Below are 19,603 nucleotides of genomic sequence, written 5' to 3' on the forward strand. Positions count from 1 at the left end.
GTGGGCTGGTATTTCTGTATCAGTGCGTCACATGAGGCTGCTGAGGGGAGAACGGCTCATAATAATAACTGTAACGGCATAAATGGAATGGCATCAAACACCTGGAAACCATGTGTTTGATGTATTTGATACCATTCCACCTATTCTGCTCCAGTCTTACAACAACCCTGTTCTCCCCAATTAAGGTGCCACCAAACTCCTGTGCAGTGGGTGTACTATAGCAGGGTTGTATTTGGGGTGCTAGGGGCAGGGAGTGTGTCTAGGCCTCGGGGGTAAAATGGCTATGGGGAGGTGTAGGGGTTGATTTTGGAATACAGAAAGACTCCTTTTCTCATGTTAAAATCCCCAAATACATGATGTACCTGCCGTCCCAAATTTATCCACAAGGGGGCGACATATATAACCTATCGGCACTGGTAATAGGTTGGCCACATCACAGCCCTGGTCATGGCTAGAAGGGATACGGCTTTTGTCAAATTAACGTTAAAAATATACATTTAGTTAATTTTCGCTAACCGTTACTCTTTTCCAAAACTAAACCTAATTCTCCTAACCTGCTACGAAAAGTCGTTATTCGACAAAAGCTGTTTCCATCTAGTCAAAAACCCTCCGCTTCCCTCCCACTTGTGTTGGTCCGTGAGGAAGTCGCAAGATGGCTGACAGCGCTCGGAAGTATGCTCCCTTCCTCCACATGAAGTCGTGAGTTTGGAAGTATGCTCCCTTCCTCCACATGAAGTCGTGAGTTTGGAAGTAAGCGAGGGAGGCACTATCAGGCGTTTGTTTTTATTTAAGGTATTGTATTTCTCCAAACAGACCATTTCATTCCTGGGGACCCAGTTGGCTAAAAGCTCCTGTAGATGGCTAACGGTATCAACATACACATTACCTAGTACATTACATTAGCTAGCACTTGCAATTTGAACTAGTCTAAACATAAATATTTGCTCCGTCAGGTTAAGTATTCCGCTGTAGTCATGTTCACTAATTTAGATCATTCGCAGAGGGTTTCTTCGTGTGAACCAGGATTATAACTTTGGAGTTGGAAGCATCGTCAATCATAACTACGGATGGCCAGTCAGCTGCCAGTCACATTTTCAGATGTTAACTAGTTAAGGACTATTTAACGAGAAACTTCAGTTGTTTTGCTGGCAGTTTACCACAATACTACCAGGGATGGACACACACGACCAAATGTAGCAACGTTAGCCAGGTTGCTAACCAGCTAGGCAGGGTTGAGGGGGGCAACTAGCTACCGGCGACAACAGCCGTGTAGTCAGTCAGTTACTGTCAGAGAGACGAGTTAGTCAGCCGCCCGTTTCCAGCTAGCTACCGGATCGACACCACCCGAGCCTTCCCCCGGACAGACCCACCGGCACAACAACACCGGGATGGGCGTGCAGGGCTTCCAGGAGTATCTGGAGAAACGGTGTCCCGGGGCTGCCATCCCCGTGGACCTCCTCAAACTAGGCCGTACTGCGGGACGCCAGCACCACCACCCCGGCCCTCTGCCCCTTCCGGCCCGGATACTCATCGATGCTGACTCCGGTCTGCAGCGTCTGTACGGCGGCTACCAGACGGACTGGGTGTGCGGCGGGGAGTGGAACGCCATGCTGGGATACCTGTCCGCTCTGTCCCAGGCCTGTCTGTACCAGGGCGGGCTGGAGCTGGTCGTGGTGTTCAACGGGACCCTGGGGAAGGAGCGGTGGCCGGAGTGGGCACGCCGGGCCCAGGGACAACGCCAGACGGCCCAGCTCATCGTTAACCACGTCGGCAGTAAGGCCACTCCGCCTCCCCGCGCCTGGTTCCTGCCCCCTGCCTGCCTCAGTCACTGTGTCCGCCTCGCCATGTTCCGCTTCAGAGTGCGGGTGAGTAACGAGCAGTAGCTGGCTAGCTAAGAATAAAGATATAGCAGATAAACACTAAGTCTGGTTTCTGGACTGATAATGAGGGGGAGGAGGGAGTAAAAAAAATCAATTGTAGTGATAAGAGGGGATGGTCAAGAGGCAGTGTTTGAGCCAGTGGCTGTGATAGAGGCAGGTCTCTGCAGGTGACATTTGTTTTTACAAGGAGCACATGTGCTCTTAAGTTAAAAAATGTAGCTGCACACAATGTAGGACCACAATTAAAAATATGTAAGGTATTAATGGCATTTTGGCATTTTGTATTAAAAAAAAAATGTCACCTGGAGAGGCCTGCCTCTCTAACTGCCACAGTCGCTGGTTCAAGGACTGCCTGTTGACTGTTCCCTCTTAAATAGGCCGTCATTGTAAATAAGATTTTGTTCTTAACTAACTTGTCTAAAGGTTAAATAAAAAAATGTATTCAAAGAATTGTCAGTAATAACAAAATACAGGTTTTGAGAATACAAACAATATATTTGTATGATTGAGATATAACCAACATTGCACCTATGTGAATCCAAGCTACTTCATTGTCCTTTCTGTGCCACCATGTTTTCATACTACGTAAGCTGCGGGACAGCAAATGAAGAATTACAATTATTACCTGGGTGATATAAAAATATATAAATTCTAGTGGCACTGGTGCTCCCAAATTCCATATTTAAGAGCATATGCCCCCACAATGGTAACACTGTAGATCCCTGACAGGGTGCAGTGATGCAGAGGCTAATGCTTAACTAATGTGATATTGGTTGAATGTTGCCAGTGGACTGACTGACCTCTGGATGAACTACTACTGGACTGACTGACCTCTGGATGAACTACTACTGGACTGACTGACCTCTGGATGAACTACTACTGGACTGACTGACCTCTGGACTGACTGACCTCTGGATGAACTACTACTGGACTGACTGACCTCTGGATGAACTACTACTGGACTGACTGACCTCTGGATGAGTAGTGCACTATATATGGAATCTGCCCTGGTCTAAAGTAGTGCACTATATATGGAATCTGCCCTGGTCTAAAGTAGTGCACTATATATGGAATCTGCCATGGTCTAAAGTAGTGCACTATATATGGAATCTGCCCTGGTCTAAAGTAGTGCACGAGCCTATGGAATCTGCCCTGGTCTAAAGTAGTGCACTATATATGGAATCTGCCCTGGTCTAAAGTAGTGCACTATATATGGAATCTGCCCAGGTCTAAAGTAGTGCACTATATATGGAATCTGCCATGGTCTAAAGTAGTGCACTATATATGGAATCTGCACTGGTCTAAAGTAGTGCACTATATATGGAATCTGCACTGGTCTAAAGTAGTGCACTATATATGGAATCTGCCCTGGTCTAAAGTAGTGCACAAGCCTATACAGGGAATAGGGTGCCATTTGGAACCAGCCAGGGGTTACAGATTGGGATGAAATGTACACAGCTGTGCACTGTATACTTGTAGTGTTGCACGGTATACCGAAACTTCAGTCCTATTTAGATACCAAAAACCCCTATTTGGAACTAGAATTTGTAACGTTCCGTACTTCTGTCAAAGGTCTCGCATGATTTAATCCTTTAAGACTATATCAGCGTAGCTCCTTTTTATAGCACGAAGAGCAAAGTACCTGCTCTGCTTAGGCCTACTCATTTATTGCTATAGCTGTCTGGGTTGCATTGTTAGCGCATCAAAAGGGACCATGCCTCTCCTCATGGGTGCTGTGTAAAACCATGGTGTTCTCCCAGAAGCTTGGGTTCTGTGTAAAACCATGGTTCTCCCAGAAGCTTGGGTTCTGTGTAAAACCATGGTGTTCTCCCAGAAGCTTGGGTTCTGTGTAAAACCATGGTGTTCTCCCAGAAGCTTGGGTTCTGTGTAAAACCATGGTTCTCCCAGAAGCTTGGGTTCTGTGTAAAACCATGGTTCTCCCAGAAGCTTGGGTTCTGTGTAAAACCATGGTGTTCTCCCAGAAGCTTGGGTTCTGTGTAAAACCATGGTGTTCTCCCAGAAGCTTGGGTGCTGTGTAAAACCATGGTTCTCTACTAGATGCTTGGGTGCTGTGTAAAACCATGGCGTTTCTCCTAGAAGCTGTGTAAAACCATGGCGTTCTCCTAGAAGCTGTGTAAAACCCTGGCGTTCCCCCAGATGCTTGGGTGCTGTGTAAAACCATGGCGTTCTCCCAGAAGCTGTGTAAAACCATGGCGTTCTCCTAGAAGCTGTGTAAAACCATGGCGTTCTCCTAGAAGCTGTGGAAAACCATGGCGTTCTCCTAGAAGCTGTGGAAAACCATGGCGTTCTCCTAGAAGCTGTGGAAAACCATGGCGTTCTCCTAGAAGCTGTGGAAAACCATGGCGTTCTCCTAGAAGCTGTGGAAAACCATGGCGTTCTCCTAGAAGCTGTGTAAAACCATGGCGTTCTCCTAGAAGCTGTGTAAAACCATGGCTCTCTACCAGAAGCTGTGTAAAACCATGGCGTTCTCCTAGAAGCTGTGGAAAACCATGGCGTTCCCCCAGATGCTTGGGTGCTGTGTAAAACCATGGCTCTCTACCAGAAGCTGTGTAAAACCATGGCTCTCTACCAGAAGCTGTGTAAAACCATGGCGTTCTCCTAGAAGCTGTGGAAAACCATGGCGTTCTCCTAGAAGCTGTGGAAAACCATGGCGTTCTCCTAGAAGCTGTGGAAAACCATGGCGTTCTCCTAGAAGCTGTGGAAAACCATGGCGTTCTCCTAGAAGCTGTGTAAAACCATGGCTCTCTACCAGAAGCTGTGTAAAACCATGGCTCTCTACCAGAAGCTGTGTAAAACCATGGCTCTCTACCAGAAGCTGTGTAAAACCATGGCTCTCTACCAGAAGCTGTGTAAAACCATGGCTCTCTACCAGAAGCTGTGTAAAACCATGGCTCTCTACCAGAAGCTGTGTAAAACCATGGCGTTCTCCCAGATGCTTGGGTGCTGTGTAAAACCATGACGTAGATTTTCTTGCTACCTTGTAGCTGAATTTACTACCCTAGTACTTTGTTTCAAATATGCAAACCATAACACACAATATGTTGATTCTTACCAAAAACATTACTTCACTTGGTCTCTCCCTAGCCACCTAAAACGTATTAACTTGTTCATCTTCCTCACCTCCGTCTGGTTTCAACTAGATTCCGTAGCCAGTCAGATTCAACAACCACATTCTGCCTGGTGAATGACATCATTAAACAGACCAGACCTTTATAATGTTGTTGATCAGTACAATAAAATGTTCTACTAGCAGCTGCCAATAAAATCATTCCTGTGGCAGGGATTGTTTGTCTGTAGCCCGACGATATCAGCCAAAACGAGCTGAATACTGAGTTTTAGGCGTTCACTCTCCTATTGAATATGTATTCACCTGCATTGTGAATAGATCTAGGCTACATCTTCATTTAGCCAGTTTATCAATAAACATTTACCATTCAAATTATTTCCTTTTGTATTTAGATTTGTAAAAACAAAGTCAAATTGATTTGTAAAATTGATTCATTAATGACTTTCTCTTGAACATATTCATAATGTTCAAATGTAATGATATTGAGCTCAAGAGGCCCAGCAGTAGTTGAGTTTGTCTGGATCAAGTGCCAGTCAGAGTTCTGGTATTGTGATACCAGCTAATAGGTAGTGGAGAGTAGCCCAGTAAATCAGTGTATTTAGGCCTGGTCGTGTTCATACATAATACTGTTAATACCAGCTAATAGGTAGTGGAGAGTAGCCCAGTAAATCAGTGTATTTGGGCCTGGTCGTGTTCATACATAAAACTGTTAATACCAGCTAATAGGTAGTGGAGAGTAGCCCAGTAAATCAGTGTATTTAGGCCTGGTCGTGTTCATACATAATACTGTTAATACCAGCTAATAGGTAGTGGAGAGTAGCCCAGTAAATCAGTGTATTTGGGCCTGGTCGTGTTCATACTGTTCTTGCTGGGGTGGTCTGACAGTCTTCTACCCTCACTTCAACACAGGGACTAGAGGCTGGTCTTTGGTCACACACCTGGAACTAAACTTTTATATTTTAACAGCCCTATTTGACCAGGTATACATTTATTTTTACCTTTATTTATCTCGGCAAGTCAGTTAAGAACAAATTCTTGTTTTCAATGACACCCTGGGAACAGTGAGTTATCTGCCTTTTTCAGGGGCAGAACGACAGATTTTTACCTTGTCAGCTCAGGGATTCGATCTAGCAACCTTTTGGTTACTAGTCCAACGCTCTAACCACTAGGCTACCTGCCGCCCCAATACATGCATGTTGCTAAGGGTAACTACCTGGTTGTTCAGCATCACCATATGTTCAGATGAGGGTTGGCTGGGACCTGTTATGGTAATGAGTGCTGGGTGGGACCTGTTATGGTAATGAGTGCTGGGTGGGACCTGTCATGGTAATGAGTGCTGGGTGGGACCTGTCATGGTAATGAGTGCTGGTCGGGACCTGTCATGGTAATGAGTGCTGGGCGGGACCTGTCATGGTAATGAGTGCTGGGCGGGACCTGTCATGGTAATGAGTGCTGGGTGGGACCTGTCATGGTAATGAGTGCTGGGTGGGACCTGTCATGGTAATGAGTGCTGGGTGGGACCTGTCATGGTAATGAGTGCTGGGCGGGACCTGTCATGGTAATGAGTGCTGGGCGGGACCTGTCATGGTAATGAGTGCTGGGCGGGACCTGTCATGGTAATGAGTGCTGGGCGGGACCTGTCATGGTAATGAGTGCTGGGCGGGACCTGTCATGGTAATGAGTGCTGGCTGGGATAAAGGCTGTGGGGCAAACTACTGGTGTACTTACTGTATCTTCTATACCATGGCACTTTGATCAACGTTTCAGCATGGTGGCCTTTCTACAGGGTTAGAGGAGGGTTTAAGATGTGTAATATTGTATACGGATGTACGATATATCGGTGAACGTATCGGATATCTAGTTTAACGCCCCGAGGTGCAAAACCGATGTCAACGCTGACGTGCATACCTATATAACATAAGTACGTGGTGTAATGACGCCACAAACATTTTTCCGCTATACGTGCAACACAGCATTCCTAAACTAACCCACAATGTCTGCTCTGTGGATCGAGCAGTCATTGGAAAGACTAACAACATTTCAGCGAGACAACTCAAAGGTGAAATCTATTAAAGTCAAGATAATGGAATTCATTGTCCTTGACAATCAACCGTTCTCTGTCGTGTGTGTGTGATGTTGGCTTTCGCCGACCGGAGTTACACAGTAATGGCATCACTGCTATTAGCTTCACGACATACTACGGAACGCCGTTTGGGTCTTTGCGTGTCAAAAAAGGTACAGTAGCTCTGTCAAAGCTATACAAAAAAAGTCTGCAAACACCGGCCATGAACGATGTGTTTACAATACCACGCTGGTAATAAAGCATCTGTTCAACCGCAACTACTGGGGTGGCTAGCTTCACCTTGGTACCTGGCTAGCTTCACCTTGGTACCTAGCTAGCTTCACCTTGGTACCTAGCTAGCTTCACCTTGGTACCTAGCTAGCTTCACCTTGGTACCTGGCTAGCTTCACCTTGGTACCTAGCTAGCTTCAACTTGGTACCTAGCTAGCTTCACCTTGGTACCTGGCTAGCTTCACCTTGGTACCTAGCTAGCTTCACCTTGGTACCTAGCTAGCTTCACCTTGGTACCTAGCTAGCACCAATACAACCAGCCTGAAAACACCTTCTGGGGTGGCTAGCTTCACCTTGGTACCTAGCTAGCTTCACCTTGGTACCTAGCTAGCTTCACCTTGGTACCTAGCTAGCTTCACCTTGGTACCTAGCTAGCACCAATACAACCAGCCTGAAAACACCTTCTGGGGTGGCTAGCTTCACCTTGGTACCTAGCTAGCTTCACCTTGGTACCTAGCTAGCTTCACCTTGGTACCTAGCTAGCTTCACCTTGGTACCTAGCTAGCACCAATACAACCAGTCTGAAAACACCTTCTGGGGTAGCTAGCTTCACCTTGGTACCTAGATAGCACCAATACAACCAGCCTGAAAACACCTGGGGTAGCTAGCTTCACCTTGGTACCTAGATAGCACCAATACAACCAGCCTGAAAACACCTTCTGGGGTAGCTAGCTTCACCTTGGTACCTAGATAGCACCAATACAACCAGCCTGAAAACACCTTCTGGGGTAGCTAGCTTCACCTTGGTACCTAGATAGCACCAATACAACCAGCCTGAAAACACCTTCTGGGGTGGCTAGCTTCACCTTGGTACCTAGCTAGCTTCACCTTGGTACCTAGATAGCACCAATACAACCAGCCTGAAAACACCTTCTGGGGTGGCTAGCTTTAGCTTGGTACCTAGATAGCACCAATACAACCAGCCTGAAAACACCTTCTGGGGTGGCTAGCTTCACCTTGGTACCTAGCTAGCTTCACCTTGGTACCTAGATAGCACCAATACAACCAGCCTGAAAACACCTTCTGGGGTGGCTAGCTTTAGCTTGGTACCTAGATAGCACCAATACAACCAGCCTGAAAACACCTTCTGGGGTGGCTAGCTTCACCTTGGTACCTAGCTAGCTTCACCTTGGTACCTAGATAGCACCAATACAACCAGCCTGAAAACACCTTCTGGGGTGGCTAGCTTTAGCTTGGTACCTAGATAGCACCAATACAACCAGCCTGAAAACACCTTCTGGGGTGGCTAGCTTCACCTTGGTACCTAGCTAGCTTCACCTTGGTACCTAGATAGCACCAATACAACCAGCCTGAAAACACCTTCTGGGGTGGCTAGCTTCACCTTGGTACCTAGCTAGCACCAATACAACCAGCCTGAAACAATGACCAGTAGAAACTGCAGTCATTTTCACTATTCTTAGCAATGATTTAGGAATCCTTGTAAGTATTGTTGTTTGCCTATTGAAATTGAACTTCAAGCTACTTAACCCTGTTGCCCAAAGCTAATGTTATAAGGAGCCAGCTAGCTTCACCTGGCTCGACAGGACCGGCTAATGTGTTTTGAAGCTAGCCACAATAAGGACTGGCAAAATAGTGGAATTTGCGGTTTGCGTTCAAAATAAGTGTCATTGACAGTAATGCAAATTAATACAAATTGTAGAATTATGCCATACTTTTATTTTGAAGGCTAACTGCAAAGTCAACTATTGTGGCGAAACCTTATTGTGGCTAGCTTCACATAGATGGTTCCGACCACCATCAACCAAATAAGAACGGTCTTATAAATTAGGGTTATTTTAGATGATGACACCTAGCTATATGGTTAGGTAGTAGCTATAGCGAACTATATAGCTACTGAAACGGATGTCGTGTTATTTGACAGGTCAAATAGTGTTCTCTGTTTTGACATGCAAAGACCCAAACGGCGCTCCACAGAAACCCTGGTTGAGAAACGACTGAACAAATGAACAACGAAATAGCACAGCAAGTAAGTGAAAGAAATGGGTTTTGATGATGTTTTACTGGTAATGGGGAGATATGTAAATGCCAACAAAATAACTTTTTGGTCAGTGTGTGTGTGTAAAACCTTTATTTAACCAGGCAAGTCGGTTAGGAACAAATTCTTATTTACAATGACGACGTACCCCGGCTCAACCCGGACGACGCTGGGCCAAGTGTGCGCCGCACTATGGGACTCCCAATCACGGCCGGATGTGATACAGCCTGGATTCGAACCAGGAACTGTAGTCACGCCTCTTGCAGTGCCTTAGACCGCTGCGTCCGTGTTAACTATTTAACTGTACTAGAATGCTTAAAAGGCCGCTAAAATTGTAAATATCGGTAATCGGAATCGTTTTTTTTTTTTGTCAGGGAAAATATTGGATATCGGTATCGTCCAAAAATGTCATATCGGTGCATCACTAATATTGTATTATCCAGGTTGTCCAGACGTTGGAGGACCACCACCAGGAGGTGCTGTCCCTCTACAGGGACTTTGGTTTCTGCGGCCTGATCGCCCAGGACTCAGAGTTTGCTCTCTGCAACGTGCCCGCCTACTTCTCCTCGCATGCCCTGAAACTGTCCTGGAACGGCAAGAACCTGACCACCCACCAGTACCTGCTCTCTGAAGCAGCCAGACAGCTGGGTCTGAAGACACAACAACTGCCCTGCTTCGCTGCTCTGCTGGGTAGGTACAGTACCTTCAGAAAGTATTCATACCTAAAATTCCACATTTTGTGTTAAAGCCTGAATTCCAAAAGGATTTTTTTCTCTCACCGATCTACACACAATAAATCAAATCAAATCAAATTTTATTTGTCACATACACATGGTTAGCAGATGTTAATGCGAGTGTAGCGAAATGCTTGTGCTTCTAGTTCCGACAATGCAGTGATAACCAACAAGTAATCTAACTAACAATTCCAAAACTACTGTCTTATACACAGTATAAGGGGATAAGGAATATGTACATAAGGATATATGAATGAGTGATGGTACAGAGCAGCATACAGTAGATGGTATCGAGTACAGTATATACATATGAGATGAGTATGTAGACAAAGTAAACAAAGTGGCATAGTTAAAGTGGCTAGTGACATAAGAATGCAGTCGATGATCTAGAGTACAGTATATACATATGCATATGAGATGAATAATGTAGGGTAAGTAACATTATATAAGGTAGCATTGTTTAAAGTGGCTAGTGATATATTTACATCATTTCCCATCAATTCCCATTATTAAAGTGGCTGGAGTTGGGTCAGTGTCAATGACAGTGTGTTGGCAGCAGCCACTCAATGTTAGTGGTGGCTGTTTAACAGTCTGATGGCCTTGAGATAGAAGCTGTTTTTCAGTCTCTCGGTCCCAGCTTTGATGCACCTGTACTGACCTCGCCTTCTGGATGATAGCGGGGTGAACAGGCAGTGGTTCGGGTGGTTGATGTCCTTGATGATCTTTATGGCCTTCCTGTAACATCGGGTGGTGTAGGTGTCCTGGAGGGCAGGTAGTTTGCCCCCGGTGATGCGTTGTGCAGACCTCACTACCCTCTGGAGAGCCTTACGGTTGAGGGCGGAGCAGTTGCCGTACCAGGCGGTGATACAGCCCGCCAGGATGCTCTCGATTGTGCATCTGTAGAAGTTTGTGAGTGCTTTTGGTGACAAGCCGAATTTCTTCAGCCTCCTGAGGTTGAAGAGGCGCTGCTGCGCCTTCTTTACGACGCTGTCAGTGTGAGTGGACCAATTCAGTTTGTCTGTGATGTGTATGCCGAGGAACTTAAAACTTGCTACCCTCTCCACTACTGATCCATCGATGTGGATAGGGGGGTGTTCCCTCTGCTGTTTCCTGAAGTCCACAATCATCTCCTTAGTTTTGTTGACGTTGAGTGTGAGGTTATTTTCCTGACACCACACTCCGAGGGCCCTCACCTCCTCCCTGTAGGCCGTCTCGTCGTTGTTGGTAATCAAGCCTACCACTGTTGTGTCGTCCGCAAACTTGATGATTGAGTTGGAGGCGTGCGTGGCCACGCAGTCGTGGGTGAACAGGGAGTACAGGAGAGGGCTCAGAACGCACCCTTGTGGGGCCCCCGTGTTGAGGATCAGCGGGGAGGAGATGTTGTTGCCTACCCTCACCACCTGGGGGCGGCCCGTCAGGAAGTCCAGTACCCAGTTGCACAGGGCGGGGTCGAGACCCAGGGTCTCGAGCTTGATGACGAGCTTGGAGGGTACTATGGTGTTGAATGCCGAGCTGTAGTCGATGAACAGCATTCTCACATAGGTATTCCTCTTGTCCAGGTGGGTTAGGGCAGTGTGCAGTGTGGTTGAGATTGCATCGTCTGTGGACCTATTTGGGCGGTAAGCAAATTGGAGTGGGTCTAGGGTGTCAGGTAGGGTGGAGGTGATATGGTCCTTGACTAGTCTCTCAAAGCACTTCATGATGACGGTACCCACAATAACACCCACAATAACAAAGTGAAAACATGTTTTTAGAAATGTTAGCAAAGTTATTGAAAATTAAATACAGAAATATTGTATTTACATAAATATCCACACACCTGAGTTAACACTTTGTAGAAGCACCTTTGTTGAATAAAAGATCCCAGAAATGTTCAATTACACACAAAAAGCTTATTTCTCTAAAATGTTCTTAACACATCCATCCAGCTGACAGGTGGGGTATATCAAGAAACTGATTAAACAGCATGATCATTACACAGGTGCACCTTGTGCTGGGGACAATAAAAGGCCACTCTAAAATGTGCAGTTTTGTCACACAACGCTACAGATGTCTGAAGTTTTAAGGAGCATGCAATTGGCATGCTGACTGCAGGAATGTCCACCAGAGCTGTTGCCAGAGATTTGAATGTTCATTTCTCTACCACAAGGGAAAGGGGATACCTAGTCAGTTGCTACCGGTAGCCTGTATGGTTAACGCTTTTCAGAAAATGGAATGTGGCCCCTTGAAAGCACCTCGGCTACAGAAGGTTTGTTTGTCTGGTTTTTAGGGTAGGCTACACTCCTTTTAAATGCCAACATGAAACCTCTATGAACAGACATTTTATTTGTCTGTAAAGGAATGCCGCTTCTGAAGCATGACTAAAGCCCGTCACTAGGCAACCAGAACTGTCAATCAAATAATATCTCCCAAAACAGAACTTTAAAGGTTCTTAAATACTGTGACTTAGTAGAAAATTAATCTAGCTACTCTACCATAAAACACCACAGCAGCACATCAATCAGCGATGTTTATTGTCAGGGAAACAGTACAGAACATTTTACGAAGGTACAGACCTGATGCAGCGCTTAAATTATTATATATATATATTTTTTAATGTCAAAGTTAACAATTGTCGCTATCGACATGTTTCTGTAGCTGCGTTTTGTAAAGGGTTGTGGTAGAATAACTTAATTACCCGATCGTAGCCAATATTCTACATTGTAAATTGATGTGATTTTTTTTCTTTTCTTAGTTTTAACAGAAAACCGATAAACAATGGCTGTTTAAACATTAAGCAAAATGGTCAATTTGTCACATCCATAGTGTTAGCTGACATTAGCAAGAATAATTTTGCACGCCCAATTTTTCAGTTTTTGATTTGTTAAAAAAGTTTGAAATATCCAATAAATGTCGTTCCACTTCATGATTATGTCCCACTTGTTGTTGATTCTTCACAAAAAAATACAGTTTTATATCTTTATGTTTGAAGCCTGAAATGTGGCAAAAGGTCGCAAAGTTCAAGGGGGCCGAATACTTTCGCAAGGCACTGTAGATAAAATGAATCACTAACCTTTTGATCTTCATCAGATGACACTCCCAGGACTCAATGTTACACAATACATGTATGTTTTGTTCGATCAAGTTCATATTTATATCCAAAAACCTCAGTTTACATTGGCGCCATGTTCAGAAATGCCTCCAAAACATCCGGAGAAATTCCAGAGAGCCACATCAAATAACAGAAATACTCATCATAAACTTTGATGAAAGATACATGTTTTACATAGAAATAAAGAAACTTGTTCTTAATGCAACCGCTGTGTCTGATTTCAAAAAAGCTTTACGCCAAAAGCACATTATTCAATCATTTGAGAACAGCGTTCAGCCACAAAAGCAAGCCATACACTTACCCGCCAAATGGTATAGTCAACAAAAGTCATAAATAGCATTATAAATCTTCACTTACCTTTGCTGATCTTCATCAGAATGCACTCCCAGGACTCCCACTTCCACAAGAAATGTTCGATTCCGTCCATATTTGTCCAAATACCTCCGTTAGCGTTTATTCTAAAGGCACAAAATCCAGACAAAGTCGAGTTCCTTTACAGTTTGTAGAAACATGTCAAACGATGTTTACAATCAATCCTTAGGGTCTTTTTATAATAAGTCTTCAATAATATTCCAACCGGACAATAGCGTATTCACTACAGAGGAAAAAGAAGGCACAGTGAGCCCGCGTGACTGTGCAGTAAACAACTGATGATTGGCCTCAGCCTAGTCCACTTGTTGAAACAGCTCTTATTTGACCTCCTTCCACAATAGAAGCCTCAAACAACTTTCTAAAGACTGTTGACATCTGCTGGAAGCCTTGGGAAGTGCAATCTGACCCCATTGACACAGCATAGGCAATCACTTAAATGGAACTACAAACCTCAGATTTCCCACTTCCTGGTTGGATTTTTCTCAGGTTTTTTCCTGCCAAATGAGTTCTGTTATACTCAGACATCATTCAAACAGTTTTAGAGACTTCAGAGTGTTTTCTATCCAATACTACTAATATGCATATATATTAGCATCTGGGATGGAGTAGCAGGTAGTTTACTCTGGGCACCTTGTTCATCCAAGCTACTCAATACTGTCCCCCTGTCACCAAGAAGTTAACAAAAAGAAAACTATACTATGGAACAAATATCCATTTTTAAAGAATGATCGTAAAAAGCTCTTGAGTAACTTATTAAATGAGATTCTAGGCAGAAAAACTCCATCCTTCAACTCGGCGCCATCCTTCATTGATGCAGATCACCGTAACTTTCCGAAAAATGTCTGTTCATCTTTAATCGATTAACTGTGCAATCCCTGAGACGCAACCAAACACGCCTTTTACACTTTATTTACTACCGGTCTCTTTCTCCCCCCTGTAGGGAACCATATTCTCCCTGATGAGGACCTGGCTGCCTTCCACTGGAGCCTTTTAGGACCAGAACACCCCCTGGCCTCACTCAAGGTATAACCTCTGACCTTTAACCCTTCCACTGGAGTCTGACCTCTAACCCCTGACCTCTAACCCTCTAGGTGCGTGCCCACCAGTTGGTGCTGCCTCCCTGTGAGGTGGTTATCAAGGCGGTGTCTGACCTCTAACCCCTGACCTCTAACCCTCTAGGTGCGTGCCCACCAGTTGGTGCTGCCTCCCTGTGAGGTGGTTATCAAGGCGGTGTCTGACCTCTAACCCTCCTGCCCACCAGTTGGTGCTGCCTCCCCCTGACCTCTAACCCTCTAGGTGCGTGCCCACCAGTTGGTGCTGCCTCCCTGTGAGGTGGTTATCAAGGCGGTGTCTGACCTCTAACCCTCTAGGTGCGTGCCCACCAGTTGGTGCTGCCTCCCTGTGAGGTGGTTATCAAGGCGGTGTCTGACCTCTAACCCTCTAGGTGCGTGCCCACCAGTTGGTGCTGCCTCCCTGTGAGGTGGTTATCAAGGCGGTGTCTGACCTCTAACCCTCTAGGTGCGTGCCCACCAGTTGGTGCTGCCTCCCTGTGAGGTGGTTATCAAGGCGGTGTCTGAGGTGCGTGCCCCTAGTTGGTGGTTAACAAGGCGGTGTCTAACCCTCTAGGTGCGTGCCCACCAGTTGGTGCTGCCTCCCTGTGAGGTGGTTATCAAGGCGGTGTCTGACCTCTAACCCTCTAGGTGCGTGCCCACCAGTTGGTGCTGCCTCCCTGTGAGGTGGTTATCAAGGCGGTGTCTGACCCCTGACCTCTAACCCTCTAGGTGCGTGCCCACCAGTTGGTGCTGCCTCCCTGTGAGGTGGTTATCAAGGCGGTGTCTGACCTCTAACCCTCTAGGTGCGTGCCCACCAGTTGGTGCTGCCTCCCTGTGAGGTGGTTATCAAGGCGGTGTCTGACCTCTAACCCTCTAGGTGCGTGCCCACCAGTTGGTGCTGCCTCCCTGTGAGGTGGTTATCAAGGCAGTGTCTGACCTCTAACCCCTGACCTCTAACCCTCTAGGTGCGTGCCCACCAGTTGGTGCTGCCTCCCTGTGAGGTGGTTATCAAGGCGGTGTCTGACCTCTAACCCCTGACCTCTAACCCTCTAGGTGCGTGCCCACCAGTTGGTGCTGCCTCCCTGTGAGGTGGTTATCAAGGCGGTGTCTGAACTCTAATCCCTGACCTCTAACCCTCTAGGTGCGTGCCCACCAGTTGGTGCTGCCTCCCTGTGAGGTGGTTATCAAGGCGGTGTCTGACCTCTAACCCTCTAGGTGCGTGCCCACCAGTTGGTGCTGCCTCCCTGTGAGGTGGTTATCAAGGCGGTGTCTGAACTCTAATCCCTGACCTCTAACCCTCTAGGTGCGTGCCCACCAGTTGGTGCTGCCTCCCTGTGAGGTGGTTATCAAGGCGGTGTCTGACCTCTAACCCTCTAGGTGCGTGCCCACTAGTTGGTGGTTAACAAGGCGGTGTCTGACCTCTAACCCTCTAGGTGCGTGCCCACCAGTTGGTGCTGCCTCCCTGTGAGGTGGTTATCAAGGCGGTGTCTGACCTCTAACCCTCTAGGTGCGTGCCCACCAGTTGGTGCTGCCTCCCTGTGAGGTGGTTATCAAGGCGGTGTCTGACCTCTAACCCTCTAGGTGCGTGCCCACCAGTTGGTGCTGCCTCCCTGTGAGGTGGTTATCAAGACGGTGTCTGACCTCTAACCCCTGACCTCTAACCCTCTAGGTGCGTGCCCACCAGTTGGTGCTGCCTCCCTGTGAGGTGGTTATCAAGGCGGTGTCTGAGTACGTCTCCTCCATTAAAGACCTGGGGAACCTCGACGCTGTTGCCAGGGACGTCTTCAACCAATCCCAGGTACACATTTAAATACTTTGTTTGGATCAAGAAATCACATTACTGTCCAGAAAGATTAAAATGTGTAGAACCTGTGGTCTAGTGCTAATGTCCTTGCTCTAGACACATGTACTCATCTCCCCACCGGAGACCGGGGTTCAATCCCCACTCCACCCTGTCTACCCGTCTGATTTCATAACGGTCTAGATAGGATACATGGATACAGAAAGCACCTTCTCCATTCAGCTAGACTGACCATACCAGCTGAAACAGAGCAGTACCTTCTCCTCCATACAGCTAGACTGACCATAACAGCTGAAAGAGAGCAGTACCTTCTCCATACAGCTAGACTGACCATACCAGCTGAAACAGAGCAGTACCTTCTCCATACAGCTAGACTGACCATAACAGCTGAAACAGAGCAGTACCTTCTCCATACAGCTAGACTGACCATAACAGCTGAAACAGAGCAGTACCTTCTCCCCCATACAGCTAGACTGACCATAACAGCTGAAACAGAGCAGTACCTTCTCCTCCATACAGCTAGACTGACCATAACAGCTGAAACAGAGCAGTACCTTCTCCATACAGCTAGACTGACCATACCAGCTGAAACAGAGCAGTACCTTCTCCTCCATACAGCTAGACTGACCATAACAGCTGAAACAGAGGAGTACCTTCTCCTCCATTCAGCTAGACTGACCATACCAGCTGAAACAGAGCAGTACCTTCTCCATACAGCTAGACTGACCATACCAGCTGAAACAGAGCATTACCTTCTCCATACAGCTAGACTGACCATAACAGCTGAAACAGAGCAGTACCTTCTCCATTCAGCTAGACTGACCATACCAGCTGAACAGAGCAGTACCTTCTCCATACAGCTAGACTGACCATACCAGCTGAAACAGAGCAGTACCTTCTCCATACAGCTAGACTGACCATAACAGCTGAAACAGAGCAGTACCTTCTCCATACAGCTAGACTGACCATAACAGCTGAAACAGAGCAGTACCTTCTCCAGACAGCTAGACTGACCATAACAGCTGAAACAGAGACGGTACCTCCTCCATACAGCTAGACTGACCATACCAGCTGAAACAGAGCATTACCTTCTTCTCCATACAGCTAGACTGACCATACCAGCTGAAACAGAGCAGTACCTTCTCCTCCATACAGCTAGACTGACTATAACAGCTGAAACAGAGCAGTACCTTCTCCATACAGCTAGACTGACCATACCAGCTGAAACAGAGCAGTACCTTCTCCATACAGCTAGACTGACCATACCAGCTGAAACAGAGCATTACCTTCTCCATACAGCTAGACTGACCATAACAGCTGAAACAGAGCAGTACCTTCTCCATTCAGCTAGACTGACCATACCAGCTGAACAGAGCAGTACCTTCTCCATACAGCTAGACTGACCATACCAGCTGAAACAGAGCAGTACCTTCTCCATACAGCTAGACTGACCATAACAGCTGAAACAGAGCAGTACCTTCTCCATACAGCTAGACTGACCATAACAGTTGAAACAGAGCAGTACCTTCTCCAGACAGCTAGACTGACCATAACAGCTGAAACAGAGACGGTACCTCCTCCATACAGCTAGACTGACCATACCAGCTGAAACAGAGCATTACCTTCTTCTCCATACAGCTAGACTGACCATACCAGCTGAAACAGAGCAGTACCTTCTCCTCCATACAGCTAGACTGACTATAACAGCTGAAACAGAGCAGTACCTTCTCCATACAGCTAGACTGACCATACCAGCTGAAACAGAGCAGTACCTTCTCCTCCAGACAGCTAGACTGACCATAACAGCTGAAACAGAGCAGTACCTTCTCCCTACAGCTAGACTGACCATAACAGCTGAAACAGAGCATTACCTTCTCCTCCATACAGCTAGACTGACCATAACAGCTGAAACAGAGCATTACCTTCTCCTCCATACAGCTAGACTGACCATACCAGCTGAAACAGAGCAGTACCTTCTCCTCCAGACAGCTAGACTGACCATACCAGCTGACACAGAGCAGTACCTTCTCCAGACAGCTAGACTGACCATACCAGCTGAAACAGAGCAGTACCTTCTCCATACAGCTAGACTGACCATACCAGCTGACACAGAGCAGTACCTTCTCCTCCATACAGCTAGACTGACCATACCAGCTGAAACAGAGCAGTACCTTCTCCATACAGCTAGACTGACCATACCAGCTGAAACAGAGCAGTACCTTCTCCATACAGCTAGACTGACCATACCAGCTGAAACAGAGCAGTACCTTCTCCTCCATACAGCTAGACTGACCATAACAGCTGAAACAGAGCAGTACCTTCTCCTCCATACAGCTAGACTGACCATAACAGCTGAAACAGAGCAGTACCTTCTTCTCCATACAGCTAGACTGACCATACCAGCTGACACAGAGCATTACCTTCTCCTCCATACAGCTAGACTGACCATACCAGCTGAAACAGAGCAGTATCCTGCTAGCTGCTTAGCCTTTGTCCTATGCAGGCTTGCAATCTATAGGCCATGTATCTTAAGTCAAGACTGCCAAATATCAGTACCACTGGCTTTCTGTCACCCCTCTTTCACATTCTCTCTAGTCTCGTATGGAGGATAAGGTGGAGCGTTTTAAGAAGGCTGTGGAGTATTTCTCATCTGCCTCTAAACCACGCCCACTCTCCATGGGACCCTCCCCCTACCTTTGTGAGTAACTCTGCCATTGGCTGAAGCCATCATACTCAAACCTCTCCTCGGGGACCTCCAGCAGTTCCATGTATTTGGTCTATTCCAGAGATGGCACACCTGATTGAACTTGTCAACTAATCTTCCAGCCCCTGACTAGTTGAATCAGGTGAGCTGGTCCCAACAACATTGAGACGTCTGAGGGTTCTTGAGTAGAGGACTGAGAAGCACTGGGCTAAGGCACCTGCCAGTCATATCTACTGTAGTCTGAAAACAAGTGCTTTTCCTCTGAAAGTGTTAGGCTTGCTTAACTGGATGTGTCCATTTGTCTTTCTGTGTGGTGCCAGGGTTTGGTCCGGCTCCTTTTGGCAGTCCTCCTGGCCACATGGGGGCAATGCAGCCTGGAAAGCACCAGGTAGGAGTCTCTGATGTCCCTTCAGAAAGTATTGATACACCTTTATTCCTCATTTAGTTGTTACAACCGGAGTTAAACATTCATTAACAAATTCTCACCGATCTACACACAATACCCCATAATGACAAAGTTAAAAACAAGTTT

At 46.5% G+C, this 19,603-nt stretch overlaps 1 protein-coding gene across 1 annotated transcript in view; it reads left to right on the plus strand.

Annotated features, from left to right (window-relative positions):
• Window positions 1-421: 421 nt before the first annotated feature.
• The window catches only part of LOC115120532 (constitutive coactivator of PPAR-gamma-like protein 2), a 119,198-nt gene continuing 100,016 nt past the window's right edge, over window positions 422-19,603 (plus strand). The window contains 6 exon segments of the mRNA XM_065005105.1: window positions 422-1,865; window positions 9,761-10,007; window positions 14,455-14,537; window positions 16,236-16,364; window positions 18,963-19,065; window positions 19,392-19,459. Of these exon segments, the coding sequence (XP_064861177.1) occupies window positions 1,389-1,865; window positions 9,761-10,007; window positions 14,455-14,537; window positions 16,236-16,364; window positions 18,963-19,065; window positions 19,392-19,459 (1,107 nt within the window). The 5' untranslated portion in view covers window positions 422-1,388.

The sequence above is a fragment of the Oncorhynchus nerka genome, linkage group LG20 (genome assembly GCF_034236695.1).
Source record: "Oncorhynchus nerka isolate Pitt River linkage group LG20, Oner_Uvic_2.0, whole genome shotgun sequence".
Lineage (NCBI taxonomy): Eukaryota > Metazoa > Chordata > Actinopteri > Salmoniformes > Salmonidae > Oncorhynchus > Oncorhynchus nerka.